The sequence below is a fragment of the Macaca mulatta genome, chromosome 8 (assembly GCF_049350105.2).
Source record: "Macaca mulatta isolate MMU2019108-1 chromosome 8, T2T-MMU8v2.0, whole genome shotgun sequence".
Lineage (NCBI taxonomy): Eukaryota > Metazoa > Chordata > Mammalia > Primates > Cercopithecidae > Macaca > Macaca mulatta.
The window spans coordinates 4,127,248-4,152,931 of record NC_133413.1 but is presented as its reverse complement, the minus strand read 5'-3'; the positions used below and the strand labels follow the sequence as shown (position 1 = coordinate 4,152,931).

The following is a 25,684-nucleotide window of genomic DNA, read 5'->3' as shown; positions in this document are numbered from 1 at the left end:
TAATGACCTTAAGACTCTTTATGGATATTAGTAAGAGTTTAATGCCTTCTATTTAAAAGATGTCATATATAACTAATTCCCCAATTTAATTTAAAATTTATTTCACTTTTTTTGTTTATAAATTAGATGACAAAAACTCGATTCTTTTCTTTTTTATTACTATTGTATTGGTTTCACATGAACCTCATCCTCTGCCAACGTATTTTGTGTATTATTGTCAACTCTGTTAAGACTGTGGATGTGTTAACAGGATATTTTCTTAACCCTCAGACACATAGCCCACTATATGTACATTGGAATGACTTGGATTGGAAGTGATCATTGCTGTGGGCCAAGAAAAACAGGAATACGTTTTAGGCAGAAGATCATATGGCAGTCTGAACACAATATTTGAAGTATTTGGAGGGTGTAGCAACACACAAAATTTTGTAAGGAATTCTGTGCAGATGTTTAGCATTGGGTACCCAATATGAGGTCATGCAAATTCTGACAGGTGGATAAACTGTAAAAGTCACTCCGGGTTAGATGATACTCAGAGAGAAAGCAGAGGTGCCTCAAGCAGTAGACAGGCAGGCAGAGCTCCAGTGAAAAGTGCCAATGTGGAAAAAGCATTTATGAAGCAGAACCTATGCTTACAGGAATGTAGGACACTATGTTCGACTGTCAGATCAGAGGTTCAGACACAGAGGAAGGCATCAGTTTACTTAGAGACACATCCAAGAACCAGGTTTAGGAAAAGTAAGTAGCTTGGATTTTGACATTAAGTCACAATAGCAGAAACAAACCAGCAGCAGGATGCCCTCATTGTGAGTCTCAGAAAGTGGATGGCTTTACCTGCTGTAGAAGGACAGGGAAGTTTCTAGAAACTGGAACCTGAATTGGCTGGCAACGCTGGAGGTGCCCCAATTATGGAGAGAGATGCATCCTGGGCTAGGGCTACTTAGGGCTTTGGTCATTTACAGAGTTCCAGGTGACAAAGTTAAAGGATCTGGGTCACAGTGAATACCCTGGACGACCAACAGAAGGACGCAGGGCATATGCAGGTGAAGAGAACTGAGGACCGGGAGCTAAGGGAAAAACACAACATTTACTTATTTCACCATTTGTTTAAAAGATAAACTGATTTATTACAAAAAATAAACTAAGCATTTAAATCTAACAAAGTTACTTTTCTTTCTTATCTAAACATAATCTGTATGTGCTCATATATTCAGTTATATTCCCCCAAAATGAGTGGTCTACCTCAAACTGTCTTATTCCCGGGTCACTATTGAAACAATTATCCTATGAATTCTTACTGAGTACAACATGGTGACATTCAGTTGTGAAGAAAAGTTGACTTCTAACAGACTTTAAACCGATATTATGTTAATAAAAAGATGTGTATGTTAAGAGGAAAATTGGCCGGGCGCGGTGGCTCAAGCCTGTAATCCCAGCACTTTGGGAGGCCGAGACGGGTGGATCATGAGGTCAGGAGATCGAGACCATCCTGGCTAACACGGTGAAAACCCGTCTCTACTAAAAAATACAAAAAACTAGCCGGGCGAGGTGGGGGGCGCCTGTAGTCCCAGCTACTCGGGAGGCTGAGGCAGGAGAATGGCGTAAACCCGGGAGGCGGAGCTTGCAGTGAGCTGAGATCTGGCCACTGCACTCCAGCCTGGGCGACAGAGTGAGAGACTCCGTCTCAAAAAAGAAGAAAATTAACTTGTAAACTCGGAATTTTCTGTGCTATAAAAAAGATAGTAAAGATGGCAAGTGTTAATGCCAATGATGATACAGGAGGATGACTATGTACATGTTTCCTTGATTGAATTCTTGCAAACCTTTCCACTTGTTTTTATTCTTCGTCTTTTGTTTCCCCCTTTTAGTGGAGAATGGGGTCTCACTATATTGCCCAGACAGGTCTTGAACTGGGCTCATGCTATCCTCCCACCTCTGCCTCCCTAACAGCTAAGATTACAGGCGTGAGCAAACCTTTCCTATCAACGTGTCAAGACATAGCCATACATTTTTATAAACTGACACCTTGTAAGAATCCTGAAAATGGCATTTTTACTCTTCTTCTATAAGGAAAGAAAGCCTGTAAAATATTCTTCAATAGAATGATTTTCAGTGGCAATACCACAATAGATGAGGCAGTCTAAGTAATTCCAGTACAATAGAGGGACAGGCTGCCTGAGCGCACCTAGGAGGAACTTTATTATGAAACAAGATGGGCATTTTAGAAGGAGGGCAGCCATCCCCATCTCTGGGAATGCCATGCATAAGACAAGTCCCCCACACAAACATACAATTCCTGGTTTAGGTTAGGAAGTTTTACTTTTATGTGTATATATTTAAGCCTCAAAACAAATATTTAACAATTGTAAAACATAAAACACTTGGGGCCAAACTTGACAACATTCAGGAGAGGGCATGTTTGGGATGAGTCTTTGTAGCACTGCAACACTCTAAAACTGAAGCACCTCATACCTTCGTCTGTCTCAAGGTGAGGCTGCCGTAAAAACAGGACGTAAATCTTCATCCATTTCTCAAAGGGAGGAAGGTGGAAAGTACCACGATGACCATTTTAAGAAAAGACAATGCTACAGTAGTGTATAGTAATGTCCTAGGCCTTCACATTCATTCACCGACTCACCCAGAGAAACTTCCAGTCCTTCAAGTTCCATTCATAGTAAGTACCTGAAATGGTTTGGATTTGTATCCCTGCCTAAGTCTCATGTCAAATTGTAATCCCCAGTGTTGGAGGAAGGCCTGGTAGGAGGTGATACGATCATGGGGTCTTGGGGGCAGATTTCTCGCTTGCTGTTCTAGTGATAGTAAGTGGGTTCCCATGAAATTTAGTTGTTTAAAAGTGTGTAGCACCTCTCCCTTTGCTCTGTTCTCCTTCTCTGGTCATGTAAGATGTGCCTGCTCCCCTTTTGCCATCTGCCATGATTGTACATTTCCTGAGGTCTCCCCAGCCATGCTTCCTGTGCAGCCTGCAGAACCGTAAGCCAATTAAACCTCTTTTCTTTATTAAAAAAAAAAAAAAAAAAGGAAAAGACAATGACACAAGATGATGCTTAATTGAATTACTCAATGTCAAAAAGCAAATTAGAGGTAGAGATGGGCATATATTCCAGTCTCTTGCCGTTTAGTATGATGTTTTATCATCCTTGCTAACTTACCAACATGTATGTCATCACAAAGACTAAAATGTAAGTTTATGATGTTGTCAAACATCCCACTGAAACCATTCTGTGCTTGGATTCTGTGGGAAGGAGCCAAGCATTCTGTGGCTATAGTGGGAGATTTGTCTAATAAGGGTCTGTGATCATCCTGGTGACCACTGTCATGCCCTCAAATCCTACAGAGGTCATGTCGGTCTAGGACCAGCTTTTACATTGATGTGGATAATTTCCTGCAAGGTTTCGTTTTGCCAATTATTTTTTCTTCTTTGCATAATGAATTATTCCTTATATGTTGTGATGATCTGATAGTTGATTTACATTGCTATTTACGTTCATCATTTGGAACTAATTGAGGAATATATTGTTGGCCACCAGTACATGGAGAAAGACAAAAGGACCTAGAGGAAGATGACATAAATAATTTAATTATGAGGATCAAACTCAAGGCTTATGACTTAAGTGTGAAATAAAATGAAGGCCGACAGATGATATCATCAAATGCTATAAAATCTAAAATGTTCTGATAGGAGCGATGACAGAATATTTTCCCATTCTTTTCTAGGGGCAATAAAAAGTGATTGTTATTGTATTAGTCGGTCATGGATGCATTGCATTTGCAAGGTTTATTTGTAGGAAGTTAAGCAGCATGGAGACCCGGACACTGTGTCAGGAAGAAAACACTGGGTGAGGGGTCAGAGGTCATTCTGTTTCTGATTTTGATTTTTCCTTATGTAGATCATTTTTAATGATGTCTTTAAAAGAAAAAATGTTCTAAAATCTATTCAGATTCAAAATGGTTATTTTGCTCTGCTCCACAAATTCTGACATAAAAACATTTGAAGGCTATTTGTATTTCTACAACAAACCCTTTTTTTTTTCTTGTAAACCAAGTAAAAATTTCAGAAAACACTGATATGAAAATAATCCTGTCAATTAGATTCCAATGCCAGGCAACTAGACCAAGGAACATGAAAACATATCAAGGCAACTGGGAATATTGAGCTTGACATTTGCAAAGATCTGAAGTGATACAATTAGCACCATTCAATAGTAAATGCCAAGACTGAACCTCACTGTCAGATATTTTAAAAATGACGGAAGGTGAGGTGAAGGAAACTCCCCTTCCTGGGTCTCTGGGGGTCAGATGTGTGTCTGTTTTAACAGTGACGAAGGGTGGGGTGAAGGAAACTCCCCTTCCTGAGTCTGTAGGGTTGGGTGTGGATCTCTTGGTTCTGCTACCTGCCTGCTGCTTCATCTGTCATATCCCAGGTTGTGTGTTTCTTCTATAAACACAACATTGTTTTTGGACACTCTTAGTATTGAAATGCTATAAAATTTTTTAAAAAATCAAACGGTATTTTAACTGTTGAAGAGTATATAAAGTTGTCTTATGATTTTAGGCAAGTTTCCTTTAACACCTTCTAAAACTGGAGCGCGTAAGATCTTTGGTGTGGAGTATGAGAGAGAGAAGGGTTGAGAATGGACTAACGTTTCTGGTTTTGGTGACTATTAGTGACTTGGGAAAATGGGGAAGGGTAGATTATTGAAGGTAAAAAGAAAAAAGAGGTAAGATTTTATTTAGGGGTATAAGAATGTTGAAGTCCCTTATCATTTGCATTAGGTTTTTAGTCTTGCTGTGATGTGAACCGTAGATTATAGATGCCCATGAAGTTAGAAGTTGCCCATTGGACATCATACAACCTACTAAAATAATGACAATAAGACAATGTTAGACAAAAACAGAAGGTTAGAGGTGGAAAGATAAATGACAGATATTTTTTTAAAACCCCAGAATTTACAGGACAGTGATGACTTGAATTGTAAATGGGATGAAGAAAGGAATAAACCATGACTCTGAGATTTAGGTTCTGATGAGGAAGGCTTTAGTGCTATTAAATTCCATAGGAAAAACCAAACAAAAACAAAAAACCGTTCAGAGACTTATCTAGGAATCACAGTACTTCCTAAGTCAGAAATTTGCCATTATGTTAACCAGAAATCAATCTCCTTTTTTAAGAATAAGAAAATGATTTTGTAAGCAGACTGGACAGGAGAAACGCCTTCATGGTGATGTTTGAGGTTGGCGGGTTAAGTAGTGGTGCTCGTGATAGGTCCTGGATGGGCAACCTTGCCCCACTGGCTGTGGACTCCACTGCCATGACACATCTCACCTCCATAATGCAACCAGGTCATCAGGGGCGTCCCGACAGCTTTGGTCAGTTTACTGGAACCTGGTGCCTTATACATCCTGGCCAATGAAACCAACTGATGGAACAAGACAATAAAGTTCCATAAGTAGTTATGTATGCACATGGATTGGCTGTCTCTTCTGGAAACTTCCAGAAGCCTTAGTGCAATTTAGCATAAAACAAGATCTCTATGAAATAGGCCTATTTGGGAGAAGAAATTCTTTTTCTGTGCTCTTCCAGACAGTACAATATTCAAAGGAAATGCTAAGAAATTGCTCATTCTTCTATGTAGGTTCTTATTAATTTGAATGTTTAGTCATTTAACTAATATTGTAAAATGTAACAGACCTCAAGGAATAAAATGGCTCTAACTGAAAATATAAAAATAAAATGATTCATCAGGAGGTGAAGGAAAACGTTCTGCTTCTGTTGGAAATCTGTGCTGTTATTCATGTTCCTGGCTGTGAAATGTATTGAAAATATTTGTCAGTTCATTCATCATCCTCAAATTAAATTCATTGTGACCCAAATAACACTATTTGGTATTCATAATGCTGAAGTATACTGCACTGACTTTCACATATTATGTAAAATAATCCATGGAAATGTTTATTATGTAAATATGTCACCAAACATTTCCACATTGATATGTAATGAAAGCTGATGGAATTCCCTCTTCAGAAAAACACTTTATGAAACTGTGTAGGTTCCATTTTAGGTTTGTTAAATAATATTGAATCCATTTTGAAATTCCCCTTATTGCATATTTCTGGTTGAATGCTATTTTTAAATCCTCCTAAATTTTGTAAAAATCAGAAAGTGTTAAAATTTGAAACACATACATTTATTTTCACAATTTTGAAAATCAGCTCCTTATTTTTATGTAGAAAACACGTGAACTTTGTGTTTTCATAACACTTTGAAATCACTAGAAGCTTACTATTTTATTTTAATCAAAGGCCCTTACAAACCAGTTAAATATAGTAACATGTGTACATTTCACTGTTTATTTTTTCACTGCCAGACTCAGGGGATACAGTAAACAATGCATGCTCTCCGTGCTACCCCTGCCTTCAGGGAGGTTCATTTCTAGACGAAGTAATGAGGTATTTGCATGGAGAAACTTGGAAGAATTAGATACACACAGAGCACCTGTCATTGCCTACTTGTGGTGGGATTCACAGGAAATTCAGGGAGAAGGAAGAGCCTTCAGGAGGTAGGGTAGGACAGCGGCAGCCGTAAGGGAACCTGATCTTAAAGGACAGAGAGGATCTGGGCAACACTACGGCACAAAGGACCATGAGCCTGGGTGCAGAGGGCATCACCAGGGGGCAGGATCCTTGGACGACTGGGACCAGGGTGAATACTCTGGTATCTTGGCGACCCCTTAGTTAGCAACAACAGCCATCTTGTGTGCAGTGAGGGAGGCTTAGACTGAGCACTGGAAGCTTAGAAAGCAAAGGATTCGACCCACCTGATGGTGGGTGCAGGGGGTTGTGCACGACTTCGGTGGCTAGTTTCAAGGAGCAGTGGAGAGAGGGGAGGCGAAGGTGGAAGAGACTGAGAGTTGTGGGTCTTTCAGATGAATTGGGAAATACAAAAGCGGTGCCATTTTTGGGGAAGAGATGGAACTCACGGCCTTTGTTTGCAAAAATGTTGGTGACAGACTCCATTTTGCTTTGTATTTGTATTCTGCTACTGAACGCCTTATGGTCAGTAAGGTGCAGAAATGTGCATGTCAGGGGCAAAAAAAGTGTGCGGCAAGCAGGCGTTGTATCCCAGTAGGCAGGGTGAGCGTGCGTGCCCGCTCCGCGGCCCAGTGGTTTCGGTTATTAATGCCTCAGGAATAAGCCCAGAGAGGACGGGCTGGCACCGCAAGCCACAGTTAGGCTGATGGATGGTAGTCACTCAGCAGAAATTCTTTCAAAGAGTGAGATATTGAAAAGGAGGAAGGGCGCTCTTGCATCCTGACGCAGCGGTGGTCCAGTTGAGGCTGTCACTTCTCAGGAATTGACGACCTGACTCTATTGCTCAAGGTGGTGAATTCTTACATATGGTGGGACCATTTCTTTGTATTTATTAGTTGTAGAATAATAAAAGTATCAGCCTATGAGTCATAACTGCAGCAATAAATTCAAGTATTGTTGATAATCCCTTATATATTTACAGATTTTACTTCTATGAGGAGCTTAATGTGTTTTCATAAATCCTTTACTTTTTCTTGTAAAAATCTCTACAGCATGGGGGAGCGAAGCAATAAGCACTGCCCTTCACAGCCAAGGCTTGAAGGAGGCATGAGGCAGGGGCAGGGTGTGTGAGAGCTGAGTCCAGGACAGAATTTGGGAAGAACTCAGTTGTCTCCCATTTCTTCTCATCCTCCCTCCCTCTCCAAACTAGTGCCAGGGCCCCACTGCTGTCCCCAGCCTCTCCCAGTGGGGTCCAATTCTCTCCTCAGTTGTTTCACTGCTTCCATTTGGGACCCTAACATTGCCCAATGTGGACTTTGCCTTTCTCCGAGACTGACTTTCTTTTCTTTTCTTTATTTTCTTTTCTTTCTTTCTCTTTCTTTCTCTCTTTCTTTCTTTCTTCCTTCCTTTCTCTCTCTCTGTTTCTTCCTTTCTTTCTTTCTTTCTTTCTTTATCTCTTTCTTTCTTTCTTTTCTCTCTCTCCTTCCTTCCTTCCTCCCTCCCTTCCTCTCTCTTCCTCTCTCTCTCTCTCTCTGTCCCCACCTCTTTCTCTTTTTCTCTCCTCCCCTTTCTTTCTTTGGCAAGAAATAGAAATATAAATGCAGAGAGGAAAGAGCAATACTCAGGGAATCACGACTCTTACCACTATCTGCACCAGAAAACACTTTTTGAGGCTTAGAGTGAAAGTGAGTAAATTTCAGTAAATTCGTATATGGGGAAATTTGACCCAGATATGTTTATTATGTTTCCAGAACCAACACTGAAAATTATTCTGAGGAAACAAAAATGTAACAATTATTTTATGAGTGACAAAAGAATGAAGTTCTTAATGGAACTTTAAAAATAAGTTTTATCATTCATATTTATTACTTTTTGGCAAAATCAAATAAATCCTTCAAAGCAAATGAGAAGAGATACAGTAATCTCTTTTACATACTTTGTGGGAAGGTGTCTGAGACAAAGCAGCATTGCTGTTTCGGAAGAAGGACAAAAGGGGTCCTGGGAGGATGGTGTCCACCAGGACGACGTTCTCTCCAGACCAAGCAGAGGGAGAGATTCTTCAAAGGGAACTCACTCTGCCTCAGGAGCCAGCTCCCTAAAGGGTCTTACTGTGCACTTTGCTCACCCTGCCTCCTTGAATTCGAGCTTGGGCCTCTGGTGTTTATTAAACTGCATGGTCGGCCTGCTCCTAACTGGAGCCTGAGCTTCCCTGGGCTACCACTGTTTATTTTTGGCTGTGATAAAACTCTCCAGTGTGTCTTGTTTAGTTAGACTCTTGTAATCGTCATTATTTTGTAGGTGATTTTCAGGATTACATGCGACAGCGTAGGCAAACCTACCTGATGCATTGTGTGGCACAGAGCATGTCTTCTGTGTGTGCCAGTGGCAGCCTGTGTATGCTGGGGTTCACCGTAGTGATGAGGTTCTTGACCAGACACTCCTGAAGTTGGGGCCCAGTCTATTCACTTGGTTTCTAGGCCAATGGTGGGGACTTAAGTATAAGGTGATAACAATAAATTAACCAGAGTTTCTATTTCTCCATTAAAATAAAATAGTTTTTTTAGTGAGTCATCAATTTGGATATTCCCATCTAAGAGCAAATAAATATAAATATAAGCATTACTGAGATTTAGACAATGAAAATTAAAATTATATGCTGAGAAACCTACACTACTAATGAAGAATTGCTTTAAAAATAACTCGACTGATGTGTTCCTAATATTCCTTCTGTCTCTTTTCTCACCATTTTTATTTAATGAATTTAGTTTTTCTTCAGCAATCAGGAAAAAAAAAAAAAAACCTGAGAATTTTCCCGTCTTTAAAAATAATCATGTAATTCAATTTCACAGAAATTCTGTTTCTTTTTAAAAATTATTGTTGAATGTGTACGGAAGTGTTTGAAAGCATAGAATTATATTTCAATATAAATTAGATGTATTTTAATTATGGTATTTGGGATACATTGGTAGAACTATCTTTTACTTGACACCTTTTTCTATATATTGGCTCTATTTATATTAATATTTAATTACACAAGCTATCAAACTCTGTTTTCAATCTATGTTTAATTTGAATCCTATATTGACTTAAATTATACCAAATTGTTTGTGTGTTGCAAACATTTTCATTTGTATTTTGCCATGAAGACTCTGCAGTAATTCTAATCCCTGTGGTTAAATCCTAAAGAACCAACACTAGTTAATCAAATGCTCAGGGTAGTCAAGATATTTTTAAGCAATTAGTAATTTTTGGAGCTAAAAACAGAAATATGTGAGTTTCATTTTTTTGACCATTTATTCCTAGATATTTTTTAAAGCTAGGCCTTTTCAGCAAGGAAGTTTCTTCTTCAATTATTATCTGGATGCAAGACGGATAAACACCCCCAGTTTGTTTTGCAGTATGTTCTGAGGATAATCCAATTCCATTCTGTGTAGAAGCCATAGGGTGGCCTGAGTCTGTGTCGTTATGTTTCTGGATCTCCCTTTGTATAAATGCACATATGTGTGTTTGTACATTTTTTTATTTGTAAAGCTGAAAGAAGCACCTGCCATCAAGCATGACCTGTGTTAGTTTACAGTCACTCACCTGCCCCTTGGAAAGCACAGGGAGCTGCTTTGGAAGCAGCTGCATTTATTTCCCGGTGTGTGGCTGCCTGTGTGTGGGCTGCCCTCTGCTCGGACCTGGCTTCCACAGAAACCCTGCAGAAGGAACCGTGAGACTCCAGCTAGGCAGCTCTTCGGACCACCACCCAAAAAGCAAATGCTTTCTCACTCTCCTCACGTACTTGCTGATGGCACAGTAATACCTCCAATTAAACTCTGAGTCCCAAAGGGCAAGACCATGCCTGTACATTGAAACACCGCATTGTGTCAAGAAAGATACCGCATATTAAGTGCTTGATAGGTGTGTGTTGAATTAATGAATGGGCATCCTTTTAATAGGGAATATGTTAACTTTTGTGTGTTATCTTTTATCTACACAGATTATGAGTTTCTGGTGAGCAAGGACTGAGGTTGATTAATTTTGTATCTTCGGCATCTAGCAAAATATCTGAAGCCCAGTAGGCACTTCATATGCTAACTAAGCGATTGCATTAATGAATTAATGCTGTAGGCCAGAGGATATGCTACTCCAGATATGTGTTCTCAATTAGAGAACTGCAGAGATTTTCTCTGTCTTATTTTTGCATTACTTTTTTTCGTTTTAACACCTATTAAAATATTGGAACAAAAGCAAAACATTATAGTAAGAAGTTATGCTATCAAAGATGTTTCATAAATAAAACTAGAATATTACAAGCCTAAGCTACTATATATAATTTACCAGCTTCATCATCAGGGAAGAAATCATAATTAAAAGTAAATTTAGGGAGAAGGCCAAGTGCAATAGCTCACGCTTGTAATCCCAACATTTTGGGAGGCCAAGGTGGGCAGATCACGTGAACCCGGGGTTTTGACCCCAGCCTGGGTAACAAACGGGAAACCCTGTCCTACAAAAAAATATAAATATTAGCTGGGCATGGTGGCTCACATCTGTAGTCCCAGCTACACAATAGGCTGAGGTGGGAGGATCGCTTGAGCCTGGTAGGTTAAGGCTATGGTGAGCCAAGGTGACACCACTGCACTCCAGCCTGGGTGACAGAGGAAGACCTTGTCTCAAAAAATACCATTAGAAGTTCACTTATAGAGTAGCGGCTTTATTTTACTTAAAATTTTACTAAACACAAAATTTATAACATTTTACTTGAAGTTAAAATGTGTACAAGGCATGATATTATGAACATATCGAGTAGTGATACCATATAAACAATAGTATTAACCAGATAACTGTAGGCTGGTTCTACCTAACACAGGGAGCCATCCTTACACAGCCACACAGAAGTTCCTATTAAACAAAACAAAACAAAATTAAGTCATTCTGGGCTTTTTCTTTTTAACTATTTATCCCTTGCTATACAAAGAAGTGAGTACAACAAAACACTTAATATAACTGGGAAAAAATAGAAAATGTAATAGAAAACAGAGACCAGAACAGCAGAGAATACAAGTCCTCACTTGTGTGATTACGTGTCAGTGTTGACTCGTACTATCTATGGCTACAGCTTGGGTAGTTATTGCAATTGATTACTATTTGTAAGGATGTCGAATTTCCCTATGAAACTCCATGAGGGCTGAGATTGTCTTGTTCTGTGCTCCTAAAATATCCAAAGCATGTTTATTTTTAATTATTTCATAACAGGTGTTATCAATGAAAAATGTATTCATTTTCTGGGTTAATACAGGGGGTCTGCAATGAGAAGATTGGAATAATTATGTGACAATGATGCTGATGATTCTCCTCTTCCTCCCTCACCTCTCCCACGAGCTGCGTCTTTCTCTGGCATCCTCTCTTCATCGCAGACCCCATCTCTCATGTACTGAGTCTTCTGCCTCCACTCTTGCTCAGGCTCAATTTGCAAAATAGTATTTGTGCATGCTTTTATCCATGCGTGTACTCTTGCCTCATCCCCTCCCCACATCCACTGACACAGGCTCCTTTCCAGCACTAAATAAATACTTTTGCAGATTTTCCTGCTTGTCCTTTCTGTCTTCTCACCCATGTGCATTTTCCACATTGCTTCAGATTATCTCTCTGAAATACGAATATACTTGTGTCACTTCCCTGTGCAGTCTTCTCTGTTGCTTTTCCCCATTGCATCTTGAGTTGGTCTCCACTGCTTGGTGCTGCAGCTGAGCCCTTTCCAGTCTTTCCCATGACCTTTCCTGTCTTCCCTTCAATCCCTGTCTCCATCACAACCGCCACACATTTAAAAGGAAGCATCAGCAGATACAAATGCTCCTGTAAATCGCTCTTCCCGACTGCCATGCGATGTGAAGCCTTTTCCCCCTGGACTGTTCTCCCTCTGAGTGGATGGCATCAAGGATGCCCCTAGACCTGCTCAACCCTTTCTCCTGCAAGGCCCACCCAACCCCTCCAGCTACCAAGATACCAGTTTCCTTTGTCCCTCTCAACCTTCAGGCAAACCATAGCATTCATTGTGTTGTTTCAGAAGTATTTATTTTCCTATCTGTCATTCATTAGACAGGGGAAGATAGGAGCCCTGTTTTATTTTACTCTTCTCACCATGCCCCAAAAACATTCCTGCCAGATTTGAAAACATTTTTTTTACAGCTCATTCTTTTCCTTTATTTTTTTTTATTGGCAAGTAATTATTACACATATTCATGGAGCACATGGTGACGTTACAATACATATAATATACAGTTAGCACCTATTTGTAAATTCCTATCACCTTGTACAAGTTAAAACAATACTTGCCAACTGGATGTATTTAAAGATGAATTTAGAGTGAAATTATTTCAGTTCGTCCATGTAGGTGCCTGATCCTGATCTTGCCCCAAGTTCCCCCACTCTGAGGTTTAAATATCCTCAACAGAGAATATATGTGCATAGTGGTAAAAAATCAGTGAGAAACAGAATAATTTGAATTATTTCACTGAGACTTCTCAAAATTGATATTAACTATTTGAACTACTAGAAGCTCTACACAAGATCAAAGTACAACTGCATTAAATTCACTTGGGATTAACATATTTAGAATTATAAAATGTTTCAAGGTTGACTTATGAAATTCTTAGGTATGATTAACTTGCTTTATGATTTCTTAATAATTTGCTTGATAAAAAATAAGATAGTTCAAAAAAATAGATAATTTGGCTATCTGAATCTCATTGTGGACATTTACAGGCTTTTTGATGTTTTACCTTAAGTTCAGAAGTTTACATTTCTGTTTAAATATTGTCAGCATTCTGTTTGCTATTTGCTAGTTTTTTAAAAATGTGGAGTATCTTACCATGGGGCTGCCCTTGTAATTACAAAATAATGGCAGCAGAAACTTAATATATGGGAAAAACTGAATGAATTAAATGAAAATAGTAGCTAAGAAAAGAACTCAATTTGAAACCAATAGCATCTATAGCTTAAAAAACCATAGATATATAATTTAAAAGGTAGTTTAAAAATCAAACACACACACACACACACACATACACACACACTTCACCTAGAATTTCATTCTTGAATATAGAGAGATGCATTGTAAAACATGGTTCAAACATTTCAGGAAATTCATTATTGATGAACTTTCCTTCTCAAGCGAACTAAAAAAATAAATTTAAGCAATTATCTTTGAAACTCCCTTTCTATTCAGATGACTGCAAATAGAGTTAATAAAAAGCAATAGTAAGTTTTTAATGCAGTTCTTCTTTACACTGAAGGAAACAGTGTGAAAACACTATCCTTTGTTTTTCACATGACGATCGTGCTTAGATTAGTAAAGAGATTTTTGCCAAAAAAAAGTACATTATCCCAGTTGAAATGTCTTAGGTAAAGTGAAGAGATAGTATGTTTCTGTAAATATGTCAAGCTTTTTTCTGTTGCTCGTGAGAGAATACATCAGAGATTCAAAAATGACCAGTATTCCTTTTCTTCAGTTGTATTTCCAGAGCTCACCTGAGCACGAAAGTACTTTCTCAAGAGTTGCTCAGATGGAAGCTGAAAAAAGTCACGTTACTGTGAGCCCATTGTTCAGCCTGATGTATGAAATGGATTAAGTCTGGAGCTGGTTCTCTTGAAACACAAGTGCTTTATTAGGAAGATAAGAACTAGTTCAAATACTTGAAAGTTAAAAGCAAGTCTCATAGAGCTCTAATATTGTGTTAGACTTAGAAGATACCTTCTATTTAATTCTTAACAATATTAAGACTGAGTAATTACTACAAAATATATGGAGAAGTAATTTTCATCAGCTGGATGTTTGGAGCTTGTTTTGATTAGAACCTATTGTTCATAGCATTTTGGCTGTGTTTATGACTTAAAATAAAATCACTAGAAAAGAAAGAAATAGAATTAGTAAATAGATTTAAGCTTTGATTGTAATAATAGTGCTTTGACACAAATAATGTAATTTAGTCTTTTTTAAAGTTTCTAGAGCATAAAGAAAATACAGGACCAATATTTGTACCCTGATTAATTTTAGACTAGTGGCTTCAAGATAGAAAAGGATACTTTCTGTATGTTTTCAAAGTTATTACTCTTCAGCAGGCTTAAATTTGATCAGTCAAAAGTCTCTTAAATTGACATTAGAATGGAAATATCTCTATTTGGAAGAATGTCTTTGTAGAATTAAATATATCTTTTAAAAACTTAAGATTTCTTAAAACATAGAAACAGTCTTTTCTGAAATAGTGCAGAATCAACATATAGAATTTGGTGTTGTCATTTCAGAATTTTTCTATTACACATCAAGTAATTTTACCAATATTCAAAAACAGTGTTGGACATTTTTAGGAAACAATGATTATATACTAGTCTCTAAACACACAGCAAGTGAAGCTCAGTTGAAATGTACTTCATGCAATTTGCAGGCCAGGCTGTATCCTAACAAATGTGGAGAAAGTAAGGGTCCAGGGGTCGAAGTGTCTGAAACGCCAGATCGGAGTCTAACTGCCTTTGAGAACCTGAGAGATGCTGACATGCTATGGCACTAAGGGCACAGTTTAACGGTGGAGGCAGCGCTCTTCTCCCTAGCAGGTGACTAAGCTGGTTCACAGCGCAAGTGACGCAAGTAGAAGCTTCAGGTTTCCAGGGATATTTCTCTAGTCCTTCAAGGTGTTGATGGCTGTGATTCCAACGCTACTTCCCACTGTGAAAGCCTATGATTCCCCCAGCAACTGGGTGTGAACCATCACATCCTGTGAGGAGCTTGGAGAGAGCAAAGCTCTCTTCAGTCTACTGAAAATTGGAAAACTGATTTCTAGAATGGCCAAATACTTTCAACTTTCTGACAGGAAAGAGGAATATATTTTATAAAAGGACATCACATAAGCCTAGAGGCTTCAGGTGTAGAACTTTTTACCAAATAATAAATCTTATGATGCTGTCAAGGTCTTAAGTGATGTTTTGCAAAAACAAGAAAAGGCATCAGAAGAAAAAGGAGACAGCTAGTCATATAAAGAGAAAACTACACTGCCATAAGTAACTTCGCTTAATTCTTCTGCATGACAAGGTGTAGTTTAAGCAGGAAAAAAAAAAACTTTTGATATTGAATGATAGAAAAAGCAATAAAACACATATTTCTGTAACAAAATCCAACCCAAATAAAATTTAGTAGACATTTTACTGGATACATCTTTTTTCTTTGCTTGTTTGTTTTGTAATGTTTCTTTCCACTTTTCTCCCCCCCCCCAAAAAAAAAAAAAAAAAGATTTTAAGGCAAGTTTTAGGGCAGAGGAAAATGTTTCTTCAAACTAATGTTAAAATAAGCATATTTTTGGATTTTGGAACCTTGTTAGCCTTTTTGATTGAAGTCTTTAAAAGCCATGATTTCTGAACACAGAGGCATATCCTGGATAATGTTTAAAGCATTAATATCTAAAAACTACCTGTAGAGCGTATGGCTATAAACTACTAAAACAATTTGTAAGTCCCACAGGAAAATCAATGTCATTACTTTAGCAACAGAACCATCTGTCTCCAGTGAAGAAAATCTTTTATGATAAACTCTTCTGTACAATCAGGACATAATTCATTGTCAGAATGAACACAGAAAGCCCACAACTTATGATGGTTCACTTACAATTTTTCAACTTTATAATGATGTAAAAGCAATACACATTCAATAGAAAGTATACTTTGAGCACCCACACAACCATCTGTTTTTCATTTCCTGTACAGTGTTCAATACTAGCACAAATCATCACAAATCACCTAGCACAAAGCTTGTTTTATAAGAAAGTGTTGACTATCTGGCTGATTATAGGCTCATGCTTATAAACCCAGCACGTTGGGAGACCGAGGCGAGCAGATCACTTGAGGTCAGGAGTTTGAGACAAGCCTGGCCAACATGGTGAGACCCCGTCTCTACTAAAAATTCAAAAATTAGCTGGGTGTGGTGGTGCACACCTGTAATCCAAGCTATTCAGGAGACTGAGGCAGGAGAAACACCGGAACCCAGGAGGCGGAGGTTGCAGTGAGCCAAGATCATGTCACTGCACTCCAGCCTGGGCAACAGACTGATTTCTTATGCCCCTTGAAAAAAGAGAAGTTCGGGTCACATTGGGTGTGGTTTGTTAAGGTGGATGCCTCCTGGGTGCTGTGTGCAGAACCCCACAGTTCCCTGGCCCAGCTGCCATTCACAGCTTTGTTCTTCATGGACAGGACCTGGGTGACCCGTTAGCATGGGCAGCCGTCACCCCTCAAAAAGATTTTTAAATTTTCCCAGGATCCTGTTCCAGTGGTTCTGATCATAGGGATAGATGTTGAACTCTTTTTTTTAATATTTTTTACACCCTGATTTTGTGTGCCTAATGGATATTTCCAATTCTGTGTTCCAATGGCATTTGATGAGCAGCATACCTAATGTAAATTCAAAATAGTGCGACATTTTGGAAGATTGTTTGTTATGAGTAGTGAGGTGGACTCCACGTGTGGCCAGGGAGAATCATCGCCTCCAACGAGTCTTTCTGTCTCTGGTTTGCTGGTGGTCATCCCCACTGCTGGGCAGGACTGCTTTCGAAAGAGCTGTTCAGATGCTGTCACTTCCAAATCCCCAAACCCAGTAACACTACAACAATAACAACAATAAAGACGTCTGCTTCTTTTTTCCTCTCTGTGAAAACAGAAATGAGCACTGAATAATCTGTAATAATGATGGATTTTGTCATACATGATAGGACAGTTAAATGTCTTCCTTTCTGCCCCGTCTTCTTGGCATTATGCAATCAGATGAAGGTCATCAAATATTTGAATGACCCTGAAACCGGAGGTGAATGAAACCTTCCCCCTAATTTCTACCTCCCTTTTGTGGATATTTAGCATATCCCTTTGCTTTGCACCAAAATCGATGTACTCTTCTGCTCTTGAATTCCAAGCATCTTGAATTAAAATTACTGGTGTCTCTTAAATAGATCAGGATTATTGTAAAAATAATAATGTTATAGTTGTTAAAGACTGACTCTTTGTTTAAGGAAACTTTATGGAAGGAAATTTTCTTAGCCACTGAGTGTAAAGGATCAAGCATGCACTCTTCCTCCTATATAAAGTTGCAAATCTCAATCTTGATTATTCAGACATCAGCAGGGTAAAATTACATTGTGAATTTAAGAATGTATTTTCCTCAATAGAAAGCATCTCAGACTCCACGTTGACGGGAAGACTTAGCAAAAGTCATACATTCATTTGAAAATTTAATTTAATTTCTTTTTGAGAAAAGGAAACATTCAAAGTTTGGTGGAAATAGAAGTGAAGAGACCATGTGGCCCCTCAAGTTTCCAGCTCTCCTTTTTACAATTGTCAAAATTTGCATCACGATATAAAGAGAAATATGTTACTTTAAGACTGTCTTCACAGATGGCCTTAAAATATTGCCTCACATAAAAGCAATATACAGCTCTCAGTACCGCAGAAGCTAAATCTTCATTTCCGTCATCTATTTCTTTGAGTTTAAGAGCTTATTTTGATGAGGTCATTATAATGATTCATTTCTGGAGTTTCTGTTGTGTGTGGATTTCCTCAAGAGCCTCATAACCATGCACCATCAGGAGTGTGGTCAGCAGTAATTCAGGAGCCCCCAGTTTTCTGTGGGCAGAAACAACTTTTTCTTTTCCCACGAAGTTGAAATCTTGGAGTTTGGAGGAAGTTGTCAGGAAGGTGGGAGGCTCTTGACGAAGGGCTGGAATACGTTCTGGCTGTCAGGATTCTGCAAAGCACCCTGGCAGTGCCACCGGGTAGCCCCTCTTCCTTGGAGGTCTAGGTTGTGGCAGAGAGGGCAAAGAGGCAGCAGAGCATCCCATTCCTAGAGGGCATCGGGGCTCACCAGAGAATCCAGTGTACAGACTGGAGGTTTCGACTGACAGATAAAGTTGGGGAAGTCTGGAAAAGAAAAGCTTGAGGGACCGGGCATGGTGGCTCAATCCTGTAATCCCAGCACTTTGGGAGGCTGAGGCGGGTGGATTGCCTGAGGTCAGGAATTTGAGACGAGCCTGGCCAACAGGGTGAAACCCCGTCTCTACCAAAAATACAAAAAATTGGTTGGGCTTGGTGGCAGGCACCTGTAATCCCAGCTACTTGGGAGACTGAGGCAGGAGAATCGCTTGAACCCGGGAGGCAGAGGTTGCAGTGAGGCAAGATCGCGCCATTGCACTCAGACTTGGCAACAAAAGCAAAACTCTGTCAAAAAAAAAAAATACTAAAATAAAAAGCTTGTAAGTAGGGAGGAACAAATAAGGTGATCAAACTTCAAGAAATCACAAATGAGTAACAAATAGCCCCCAATACAGACCCATCTTTCTTTTCCCCTTTGTCAATTCACAATCTCCTTTTTTCTCCCTACTCTTCAAGGAGCATTTAGCAAACTTGTTTATTTCATCTCTGTTTTAAGGGAGATGTACACCCTGTCTTGAGTTCTGTTCATTCCTTCCCTTTCTCTCTTGCAGGTTTTGATTTGGTAAAATGTGAGGATCCGGGCATCCCTAACTATGGCTATAGGATCCGTGATGAAGGCCACTTTACTGACACTGTAGTTCTGTACAGTTGCAACCCGGGGTATGCCATGCATGGCAGCAACACCCTGACCTGTTTGAGTGGAGACAGAAGAGTGTGGGACAAACCGCTACCTTCGTGCATAGGTGAGTGCGGAAGCCAGTCAAACTATTGTGCAAAAGCCAGGCCTCAGGGTACTCATGCCTGTTGCTTTGACTTCCTTTATTGGAAAAGAGGAGGAATTTTATCACACCTTACAGTGTGAGTTTTTGTATCCTGCGATTTGCATGTGTCTGTGAGTGTGTGTTTTCAGCAATGAAAGACAGATTTTCTAGTACTTTTTATGGAGACTATGGGTACAGTGTTATTATTAGAATTATCACATGTGTGTCTTACTGCTTTATGCTCTCAACTTTAATTGCATGGAAGATAAAGGCTTTCCACAGAGGTTATGATTTGGAAGAAGTATTGAAATGATCAGGAGAGATAGATGATGGTGTTTCTTTTTCTCTATGTATATAATGCAGACATAATGGCTTTGGTTTTTAAAAGTAGCTAAATAGAAACGTGTGATGCCTGAAGTTGAACGTTCCCATCTCTCTGTGTCTTCTACAGCGGAATGTGGTGGTCAGATCCATGCAGCCACATCAGGACGAATATTGTCCCCCGGCTATCCAGCTCCTTATGACAACAACCTCCACTGCACCTGGATTATAGAGGCAGACCCAGGAAAGACCATTAGGTACTTGTTTTATTTTGGTTTCAGTGATTTGAGAAAAGAGATATGCCTTCTATTCTTATAGTAGAGATGGTGGTACACCAAATATCCATGGTTAAAGTTTCTGAACCAAAGAAGAAAAGGTAAAGCTCTAGCTAAATGTTATGTTGGCTCACTTGCTTACTTTGCTGTTCCCTTGAAACCATTTATTAAGTTCTATATAATAAAGACAAAATGAGAGTGTCTCAGTTAGCTTCTGCTGCATAACAAACTATCCCCCAAATTTAGTAGCTGAAAAAAATCATGACTTTATGGGTTGCCTGGGCTGTTCTGATCTAGGTGAGATTGACTGGGGATGAGTAGTCCTGGATGACCTTCCTTAAGTGTGAGAGCCTCAGCTGGGATGGTTGGGAAGGCAGGAGCCCCTCCATACAAGGCTTCTGTTCCTGCAGTAGGCTAGTCAGGATGGGAAGGTTGTAGCAGCAAGGGATGACAAACTTCCAACTTCTGCTTACATTACACTTGCTAAGGTGCCCTTTGTCAAAGCAAGTCTCATGGGCTAGGCAAGACTCAAGTTATGAAGAAATAGATTCCACTGCTCTTTTAATAGGAAGAGAAGCAAAGTCATATTTTTAAAAGGCTTGTGTACAGGGTGGAAGCAATGTGTGTCATTTTGCAATATACCAAATTAACTTTGAGGTAGACCAAGAAAGTACTCTAAAGTAACACGTATAAAAGAAAATCATTGCAAATTTCAGAAAATGATGCGAACATTTAAACAAACAGTGTTCTACTCCAATAGTGAGTTCTGAGTTATTACGGTGAGTTATTTAAATCAACAAGAATTAATATTTTAAAGTAAGCTCTTGGTGATCTAGTCTGTGATCTAGTCTGAAATCTGTCTCCGAAACCATAGCACATAAGGCAAAAGGTAATTTTAAAATAAGTTTTATGTTTAGTTCTTGTTTAAAATGAAGAGGACACACAGTCCTAAGCAATACTTTTTAAAATATATTTTTCCTTCAATTAACCTTTCTGTTTCATTGTTGTTGTTATGAATTCTCTGTACAAAATTTGCTTTTGAAAAAATCTGACCTCCAATACCCTTAATCTGCATGTCCCAGGTCTCTACACTCCTTCGTCATGCTCTTATACCCACCAAAGAGTAAATGAATTGGCCCGGCTGCTTCAGTTCCTCCTTCACATATGTGAAGCTGAAAAACAGTAACAGGTCAAAGTCAGGCTGGGCACAGTGACTCATGCCTGTAATCCTAACACTTTGGGAGGCCGAGGCGGGTGGATCACTTAAGGTCAGTAGTTCGAGACCAGCCTGGCCAACATGGCGAAACTCCATCACCACCAAAAATACAAAAAGTATCTGGTCATGGTGGCACACACCTGTAATTCCAGCTACTCAGGAGACTGAGGCAGGAGATGTGGAAGGATGAAAAATATTCATAAACAGATGACTTTTGTCTTTATTCACAAAAGCCACCCTATCAAGCTTAGTAATATATATTACATAGATATCATAGACTTCTTTCACTGCAACTCTATAACTTAACAGAAATAAAATGGGATGAAGTGGAGTGAGGGAAATGCATATTCTGTTACATGATGCTGTTTCTGCACATCTGACATCTGAGGCCTTTGAAATTCATGTGTCTCACTATTTAGTCACATTAACAACTTGGGAGTGAGTTGAATTGATGTGGCACAAACTATTACCACTTATAGACCCTATGTAAAAAAGATTCTCACTACATAAATGGAGCAAGAAGAAAAATTAAAACATATCTAGAATGCAAACATCTTAGGATGGTGTTTCTGCTGCTATGATAGAATATTACAAACTAGGGGGCCGGGTGCGGTGGTTCATTCCTGTAATCCCAGCACTTTGGGAGGCCAAGGCGGGTGAGTCGCAAGGTCAGGAGATGGAGACCATGCTGGCTAACACGGTGGAACCCTGTCTCTACTAAAAATACAAAAAATCAGCCAGGCATGGTGGCAGGTGCCTGTAGTCCCAGCTACTCGGGAGGCTGAGGCAGGAAAATAGTGTGAACCTGGGGGGCGGAGCTGGCCATGAGCCGAGCTCATACCACTGCACTCTAGCCTAGGGGACAGAGCGAGACTCCATCTCAAAAAAGAAAAACAGAATACTACAGACTTACAGACTGGGTAATTTATAAAGAAATAAAGAACAGAAGTTTCTTTTCCTAACAATTCTGGAGTTCTGGAGGCTGGGAAGTCTAAGGGCATGACATTGGCATGTGATGAATCCACATGGTGAGAACATCACATAGCCAGGAAGTACACAAGAGACAGAGAGGAAATGGGGCCAAGCTTAATTTTTTTTTCAGGAGCTCACTCCCACTGTAGCTAACTCACTCCCATGATAACAGCATTAATCCCTTCATGAGGGCCCAGTTCTTTTGACCTAATCACTTCCTAAAGGCTCCCACTTTCAATATGGCTACAATGGCAATTAAATTTCAGCATGAGTTTTGGTGGAGACAGGAAAACCACAGCACATACTATTTTATAATAACTCATTTTAAAATTAGTGTGTGCCCTTAAGATAAATAATTTGATGATTATTGATCTGTTGAACACTAAGGTATATCTGAGTAACAGAATTTAGTATTTCATATTCCTCATGAAAATCAATAGAGGCATGTTTCTGTGGAAATAAATAGTCCAGGCATAGTGGCTCACACCTCTCATCCCAGCGCTTTGGGAGGATGAAGCAAGAGGACGTCTTGAGCCCAGTTGGTCAAGGCTGCAGTAAGCTATGATCACAACACTGCAGTCTTAACTAAATAAATTAATTAAATTAAATATTAGTCCTTAACTTGGAATTCACAAATACTAGATTTGAGAAATGTAAAAACCACTCCACTGGCTTTGATTTTGAAAAGTTGTAGAAATCATCTATGATAATGGAGTGACTTTATATAAAAATAATTTATCTTCTTTTAGAATTTCACATTTTTGTTTTTCTCACAATTTCCTTTGTGCTTTAATTTACTGGAATTAGAGTGAGCACCGTCTTTCTCTAAATGCAAACCAAGTGATGGATTCACTCTTTGCAGATGAATCTAATAATTTGTTAACATTTTAATAAAAAAAAAAAAAGAGAAAATAGGCCGGGTGTGGTGGCTCATGCCTGTAATTCCAGCCCTTTGGGAGGCCAAGGTGGCGGACGGATCACAAGGTCAGGAGATCGAGACCATCCTGGCTAACACGGTGAAAGCCCGTCTCTACTAAAAAATACAAAAAATTAGCCGGGTATGGTGATGGGCGCTTGTAGTCCCAGTTACTCAGGAGGCTGATACAGGAGAATGGCAGGAACCCGGGAGGTGAAGCTTGCAGCGAGCCAAGATCACGCCACTGCACTCCAGCCTGGGCGACAGAGCAAGACTCTATCTCAAATAATAATAATAAAAATAAAAAAGAGAAAATAAATTACTTTAGAAAGATTTGAATTAATAAAAAATGTCCAGTTTTTATAGCATGAACTGACTTTGAAAAATTTTCTTCTTATACATATCCTTCAATATGAGGGTATACACTATCAAATTTGTAAGTACATCTATTAAATTTAAAGCATAAATTTCTTCCCAAGAAGCAAGTTAAGAAGGTGGCATCAAATATTTATCATGGATTTCCTCAACTGACATTCAACTTAATCCCAAAATGTTTTCGATGATTGAACCACTCTTCATTAAGAATATAAATGCAATGTTTAGTATGGCGATCTGGAGAAACCATAATTAAAAGTACATAATATACTAAAATCATATATTATGTACTTAAAATTGTACTAATACTCAGAAAAATGGTGTCTGGTCTTAGCCTTGATATTAGCTGGCATGGTTTCTAAGTCTTAATTATTTCAATGGTAACATAGTCTATATTACCTCCAATGTTAACTTGAAAATGAGGAATACATCAGTCAAATGAATATGAACACAGGGATTAATTTAGCTATTTAAAATGTCTTAATATAAATATAATCATTACTATGCATTTATACTTTGATATCTTAATGTAAACATTTTTCACTCTCAAGGAATGAATAAACAGCAGGAAAATATGAAAAGGCTGGTTTCAATACTTTAGGCCAATTATTGCAGGGCTACATTGATTTCATTGAGGCCCAGAGCAATTTCTGCTTATATAGTGCTATTCCTCTTTGTTTGAGGTAATAGAATACCCCAAAATAGTTATTGTTATGGGGCTGGGGCTGGAAGAATTTGTAATTTTTAACATATATGCTATAAAGCAGTTACCTGAGCCAAATTTAATTAAAAGTCTAATCACAAGACATTGTAGAAAATTTAGCCCCATTGAAAGTTATATGGTAACATTTCTCTAAGAGATCTAGCATATTTCACTGCTGGGCACAGCCATGCTTTATATAACAGAAGTAACAGCATTATAAACTTCTTCAGCTAGCAACATTAAAAGCGATGTTTTACATAACCATATGTGTACATTGTTCCTAAGTTTTCATTGCTTTTCTGCCAGTGTAATTGTCTGGAAAGCTCACTTTGAATGTATTTCTGTTCCTAATTGTTAGCAGGAAATTGCATTTGGTAGTAGAGTTGAAGGGAATTATTTTTAATAAGCTCACACAGTATGAAAAACATTGGAGGCCTATCAAAAATGTATCAAGGTTGTCAAAAGCATTCCTGTGCAGACTTTTAGAAAACATAATATGTGGTTTGACGACCCTGGTGTTCTGCTGGCTGTCCTGCCCTGGATTTTCTTTCTGGCAGCATTAGGTTGTAGAGAGATTAGAGTGAAACCTGCATTGGAGATCTAGGAATATTAATCTACTTTTGATCAATCTTCCAGATCCCAGTAGGAAATATACCAACAGGAAAACTACACGTTTATCCCCAGTCTCCATGTCCAGCCTCTGTATATAGACCATGGGTGGGAGAATTTTCCTGATATGACAGACAGGTATGGGGCCAGTCAGGAATAAAAGCATCTCCAATTTCTCCATTCCTGTCAAGATCACTATAGACCTTTCCCTTATTTTTCACAGATAATGCAAAAAAATAACAAGTTAAGTGAATTTCAGCCGTGAAATAAAAGAGTTGTAGAAGTCTACAGTTTTTCCCTATGCCTATGGCTGCTACTCCAGACTCCCTTAACCTGGGGTTCTGGGAGCAGTTGCTGGGTATGGATCACCTCACCAGACATTTAGGAGAGCCTGAGTCAGAGGGAAGAAACCTGCAACCCCCCTCACTTTGCAAAGTTCTGACACATATTTTCAGTTGCCACAGATCAGTTCAATAACACCAGCTCCCAACCATACCACTCACATTTCAGCTGCCATGGTAAATAGACTGCGAGAAAATGCATGAAGGACAAATTCTGAGGTCTTCAGTTCCCAGATCACTATACGGTTAGCAAGGCACATCACCATCACTGGTGACAGATCTCATCTCCTCTTTCAACATCTGCCGGTGACTGCTCACAAGGTGCCTGCTATTCAGTGCATGCACAGACAGCAAAGAGGGTAGTTGTATTATCTTCTTTGCACCCAGTGATCAGTGCACTTGCTGTCTTACAAAATGGGATTTTCCACAGAAGGAATTGCCCAGAAAAGATAAGACATGCAGGGAAGAAATGAGAAGTGATACCATGGGAAGTGAAACTCAGATCACACATAAATAGAATTACAGGAGAAATAGCTGAGGTAGGAATATTGCCACTGCTGTGGGGAGAGACCTTAGATAGGCAGCCAGGGAAACTCAGCCAAGGCGGACGTAGGAGTGTAAGGGAGATGCTGTGATGAGAATGATGGAGATGTCCCAGAAGAAGTGACTCCAGGAAAAAACATTAAAGAAACTTCTAGAGATA

General features: G+C 39.1%; 1 protein-coding gene across 1 annotated transcript in view; it reads left to right on the top strand.

The window, feature by feature from the left end:
- CSMD1 (CUB and Sushi multiple domains 1) overlaps nt 1-25,684 on the top strand; it is a 2,034,615-nt gene that overhangs the window by 1,660,290 nt on the left and 348,641 nt on the right. Inside the window, exons 24-25 of the mRNA XM_015144705.3 lie at nt 19,044-19,235; nt 19,705-19,831. Coding sequence (XP_015000191.3) covers nt 19,044-19,235; nt 19,705-19,831 — 319 coding nt within the window. The remainder of the gene's footprint in view (nt 1-19,043; nt 19,236-19,704; nt 19,832-25,684) is intronic.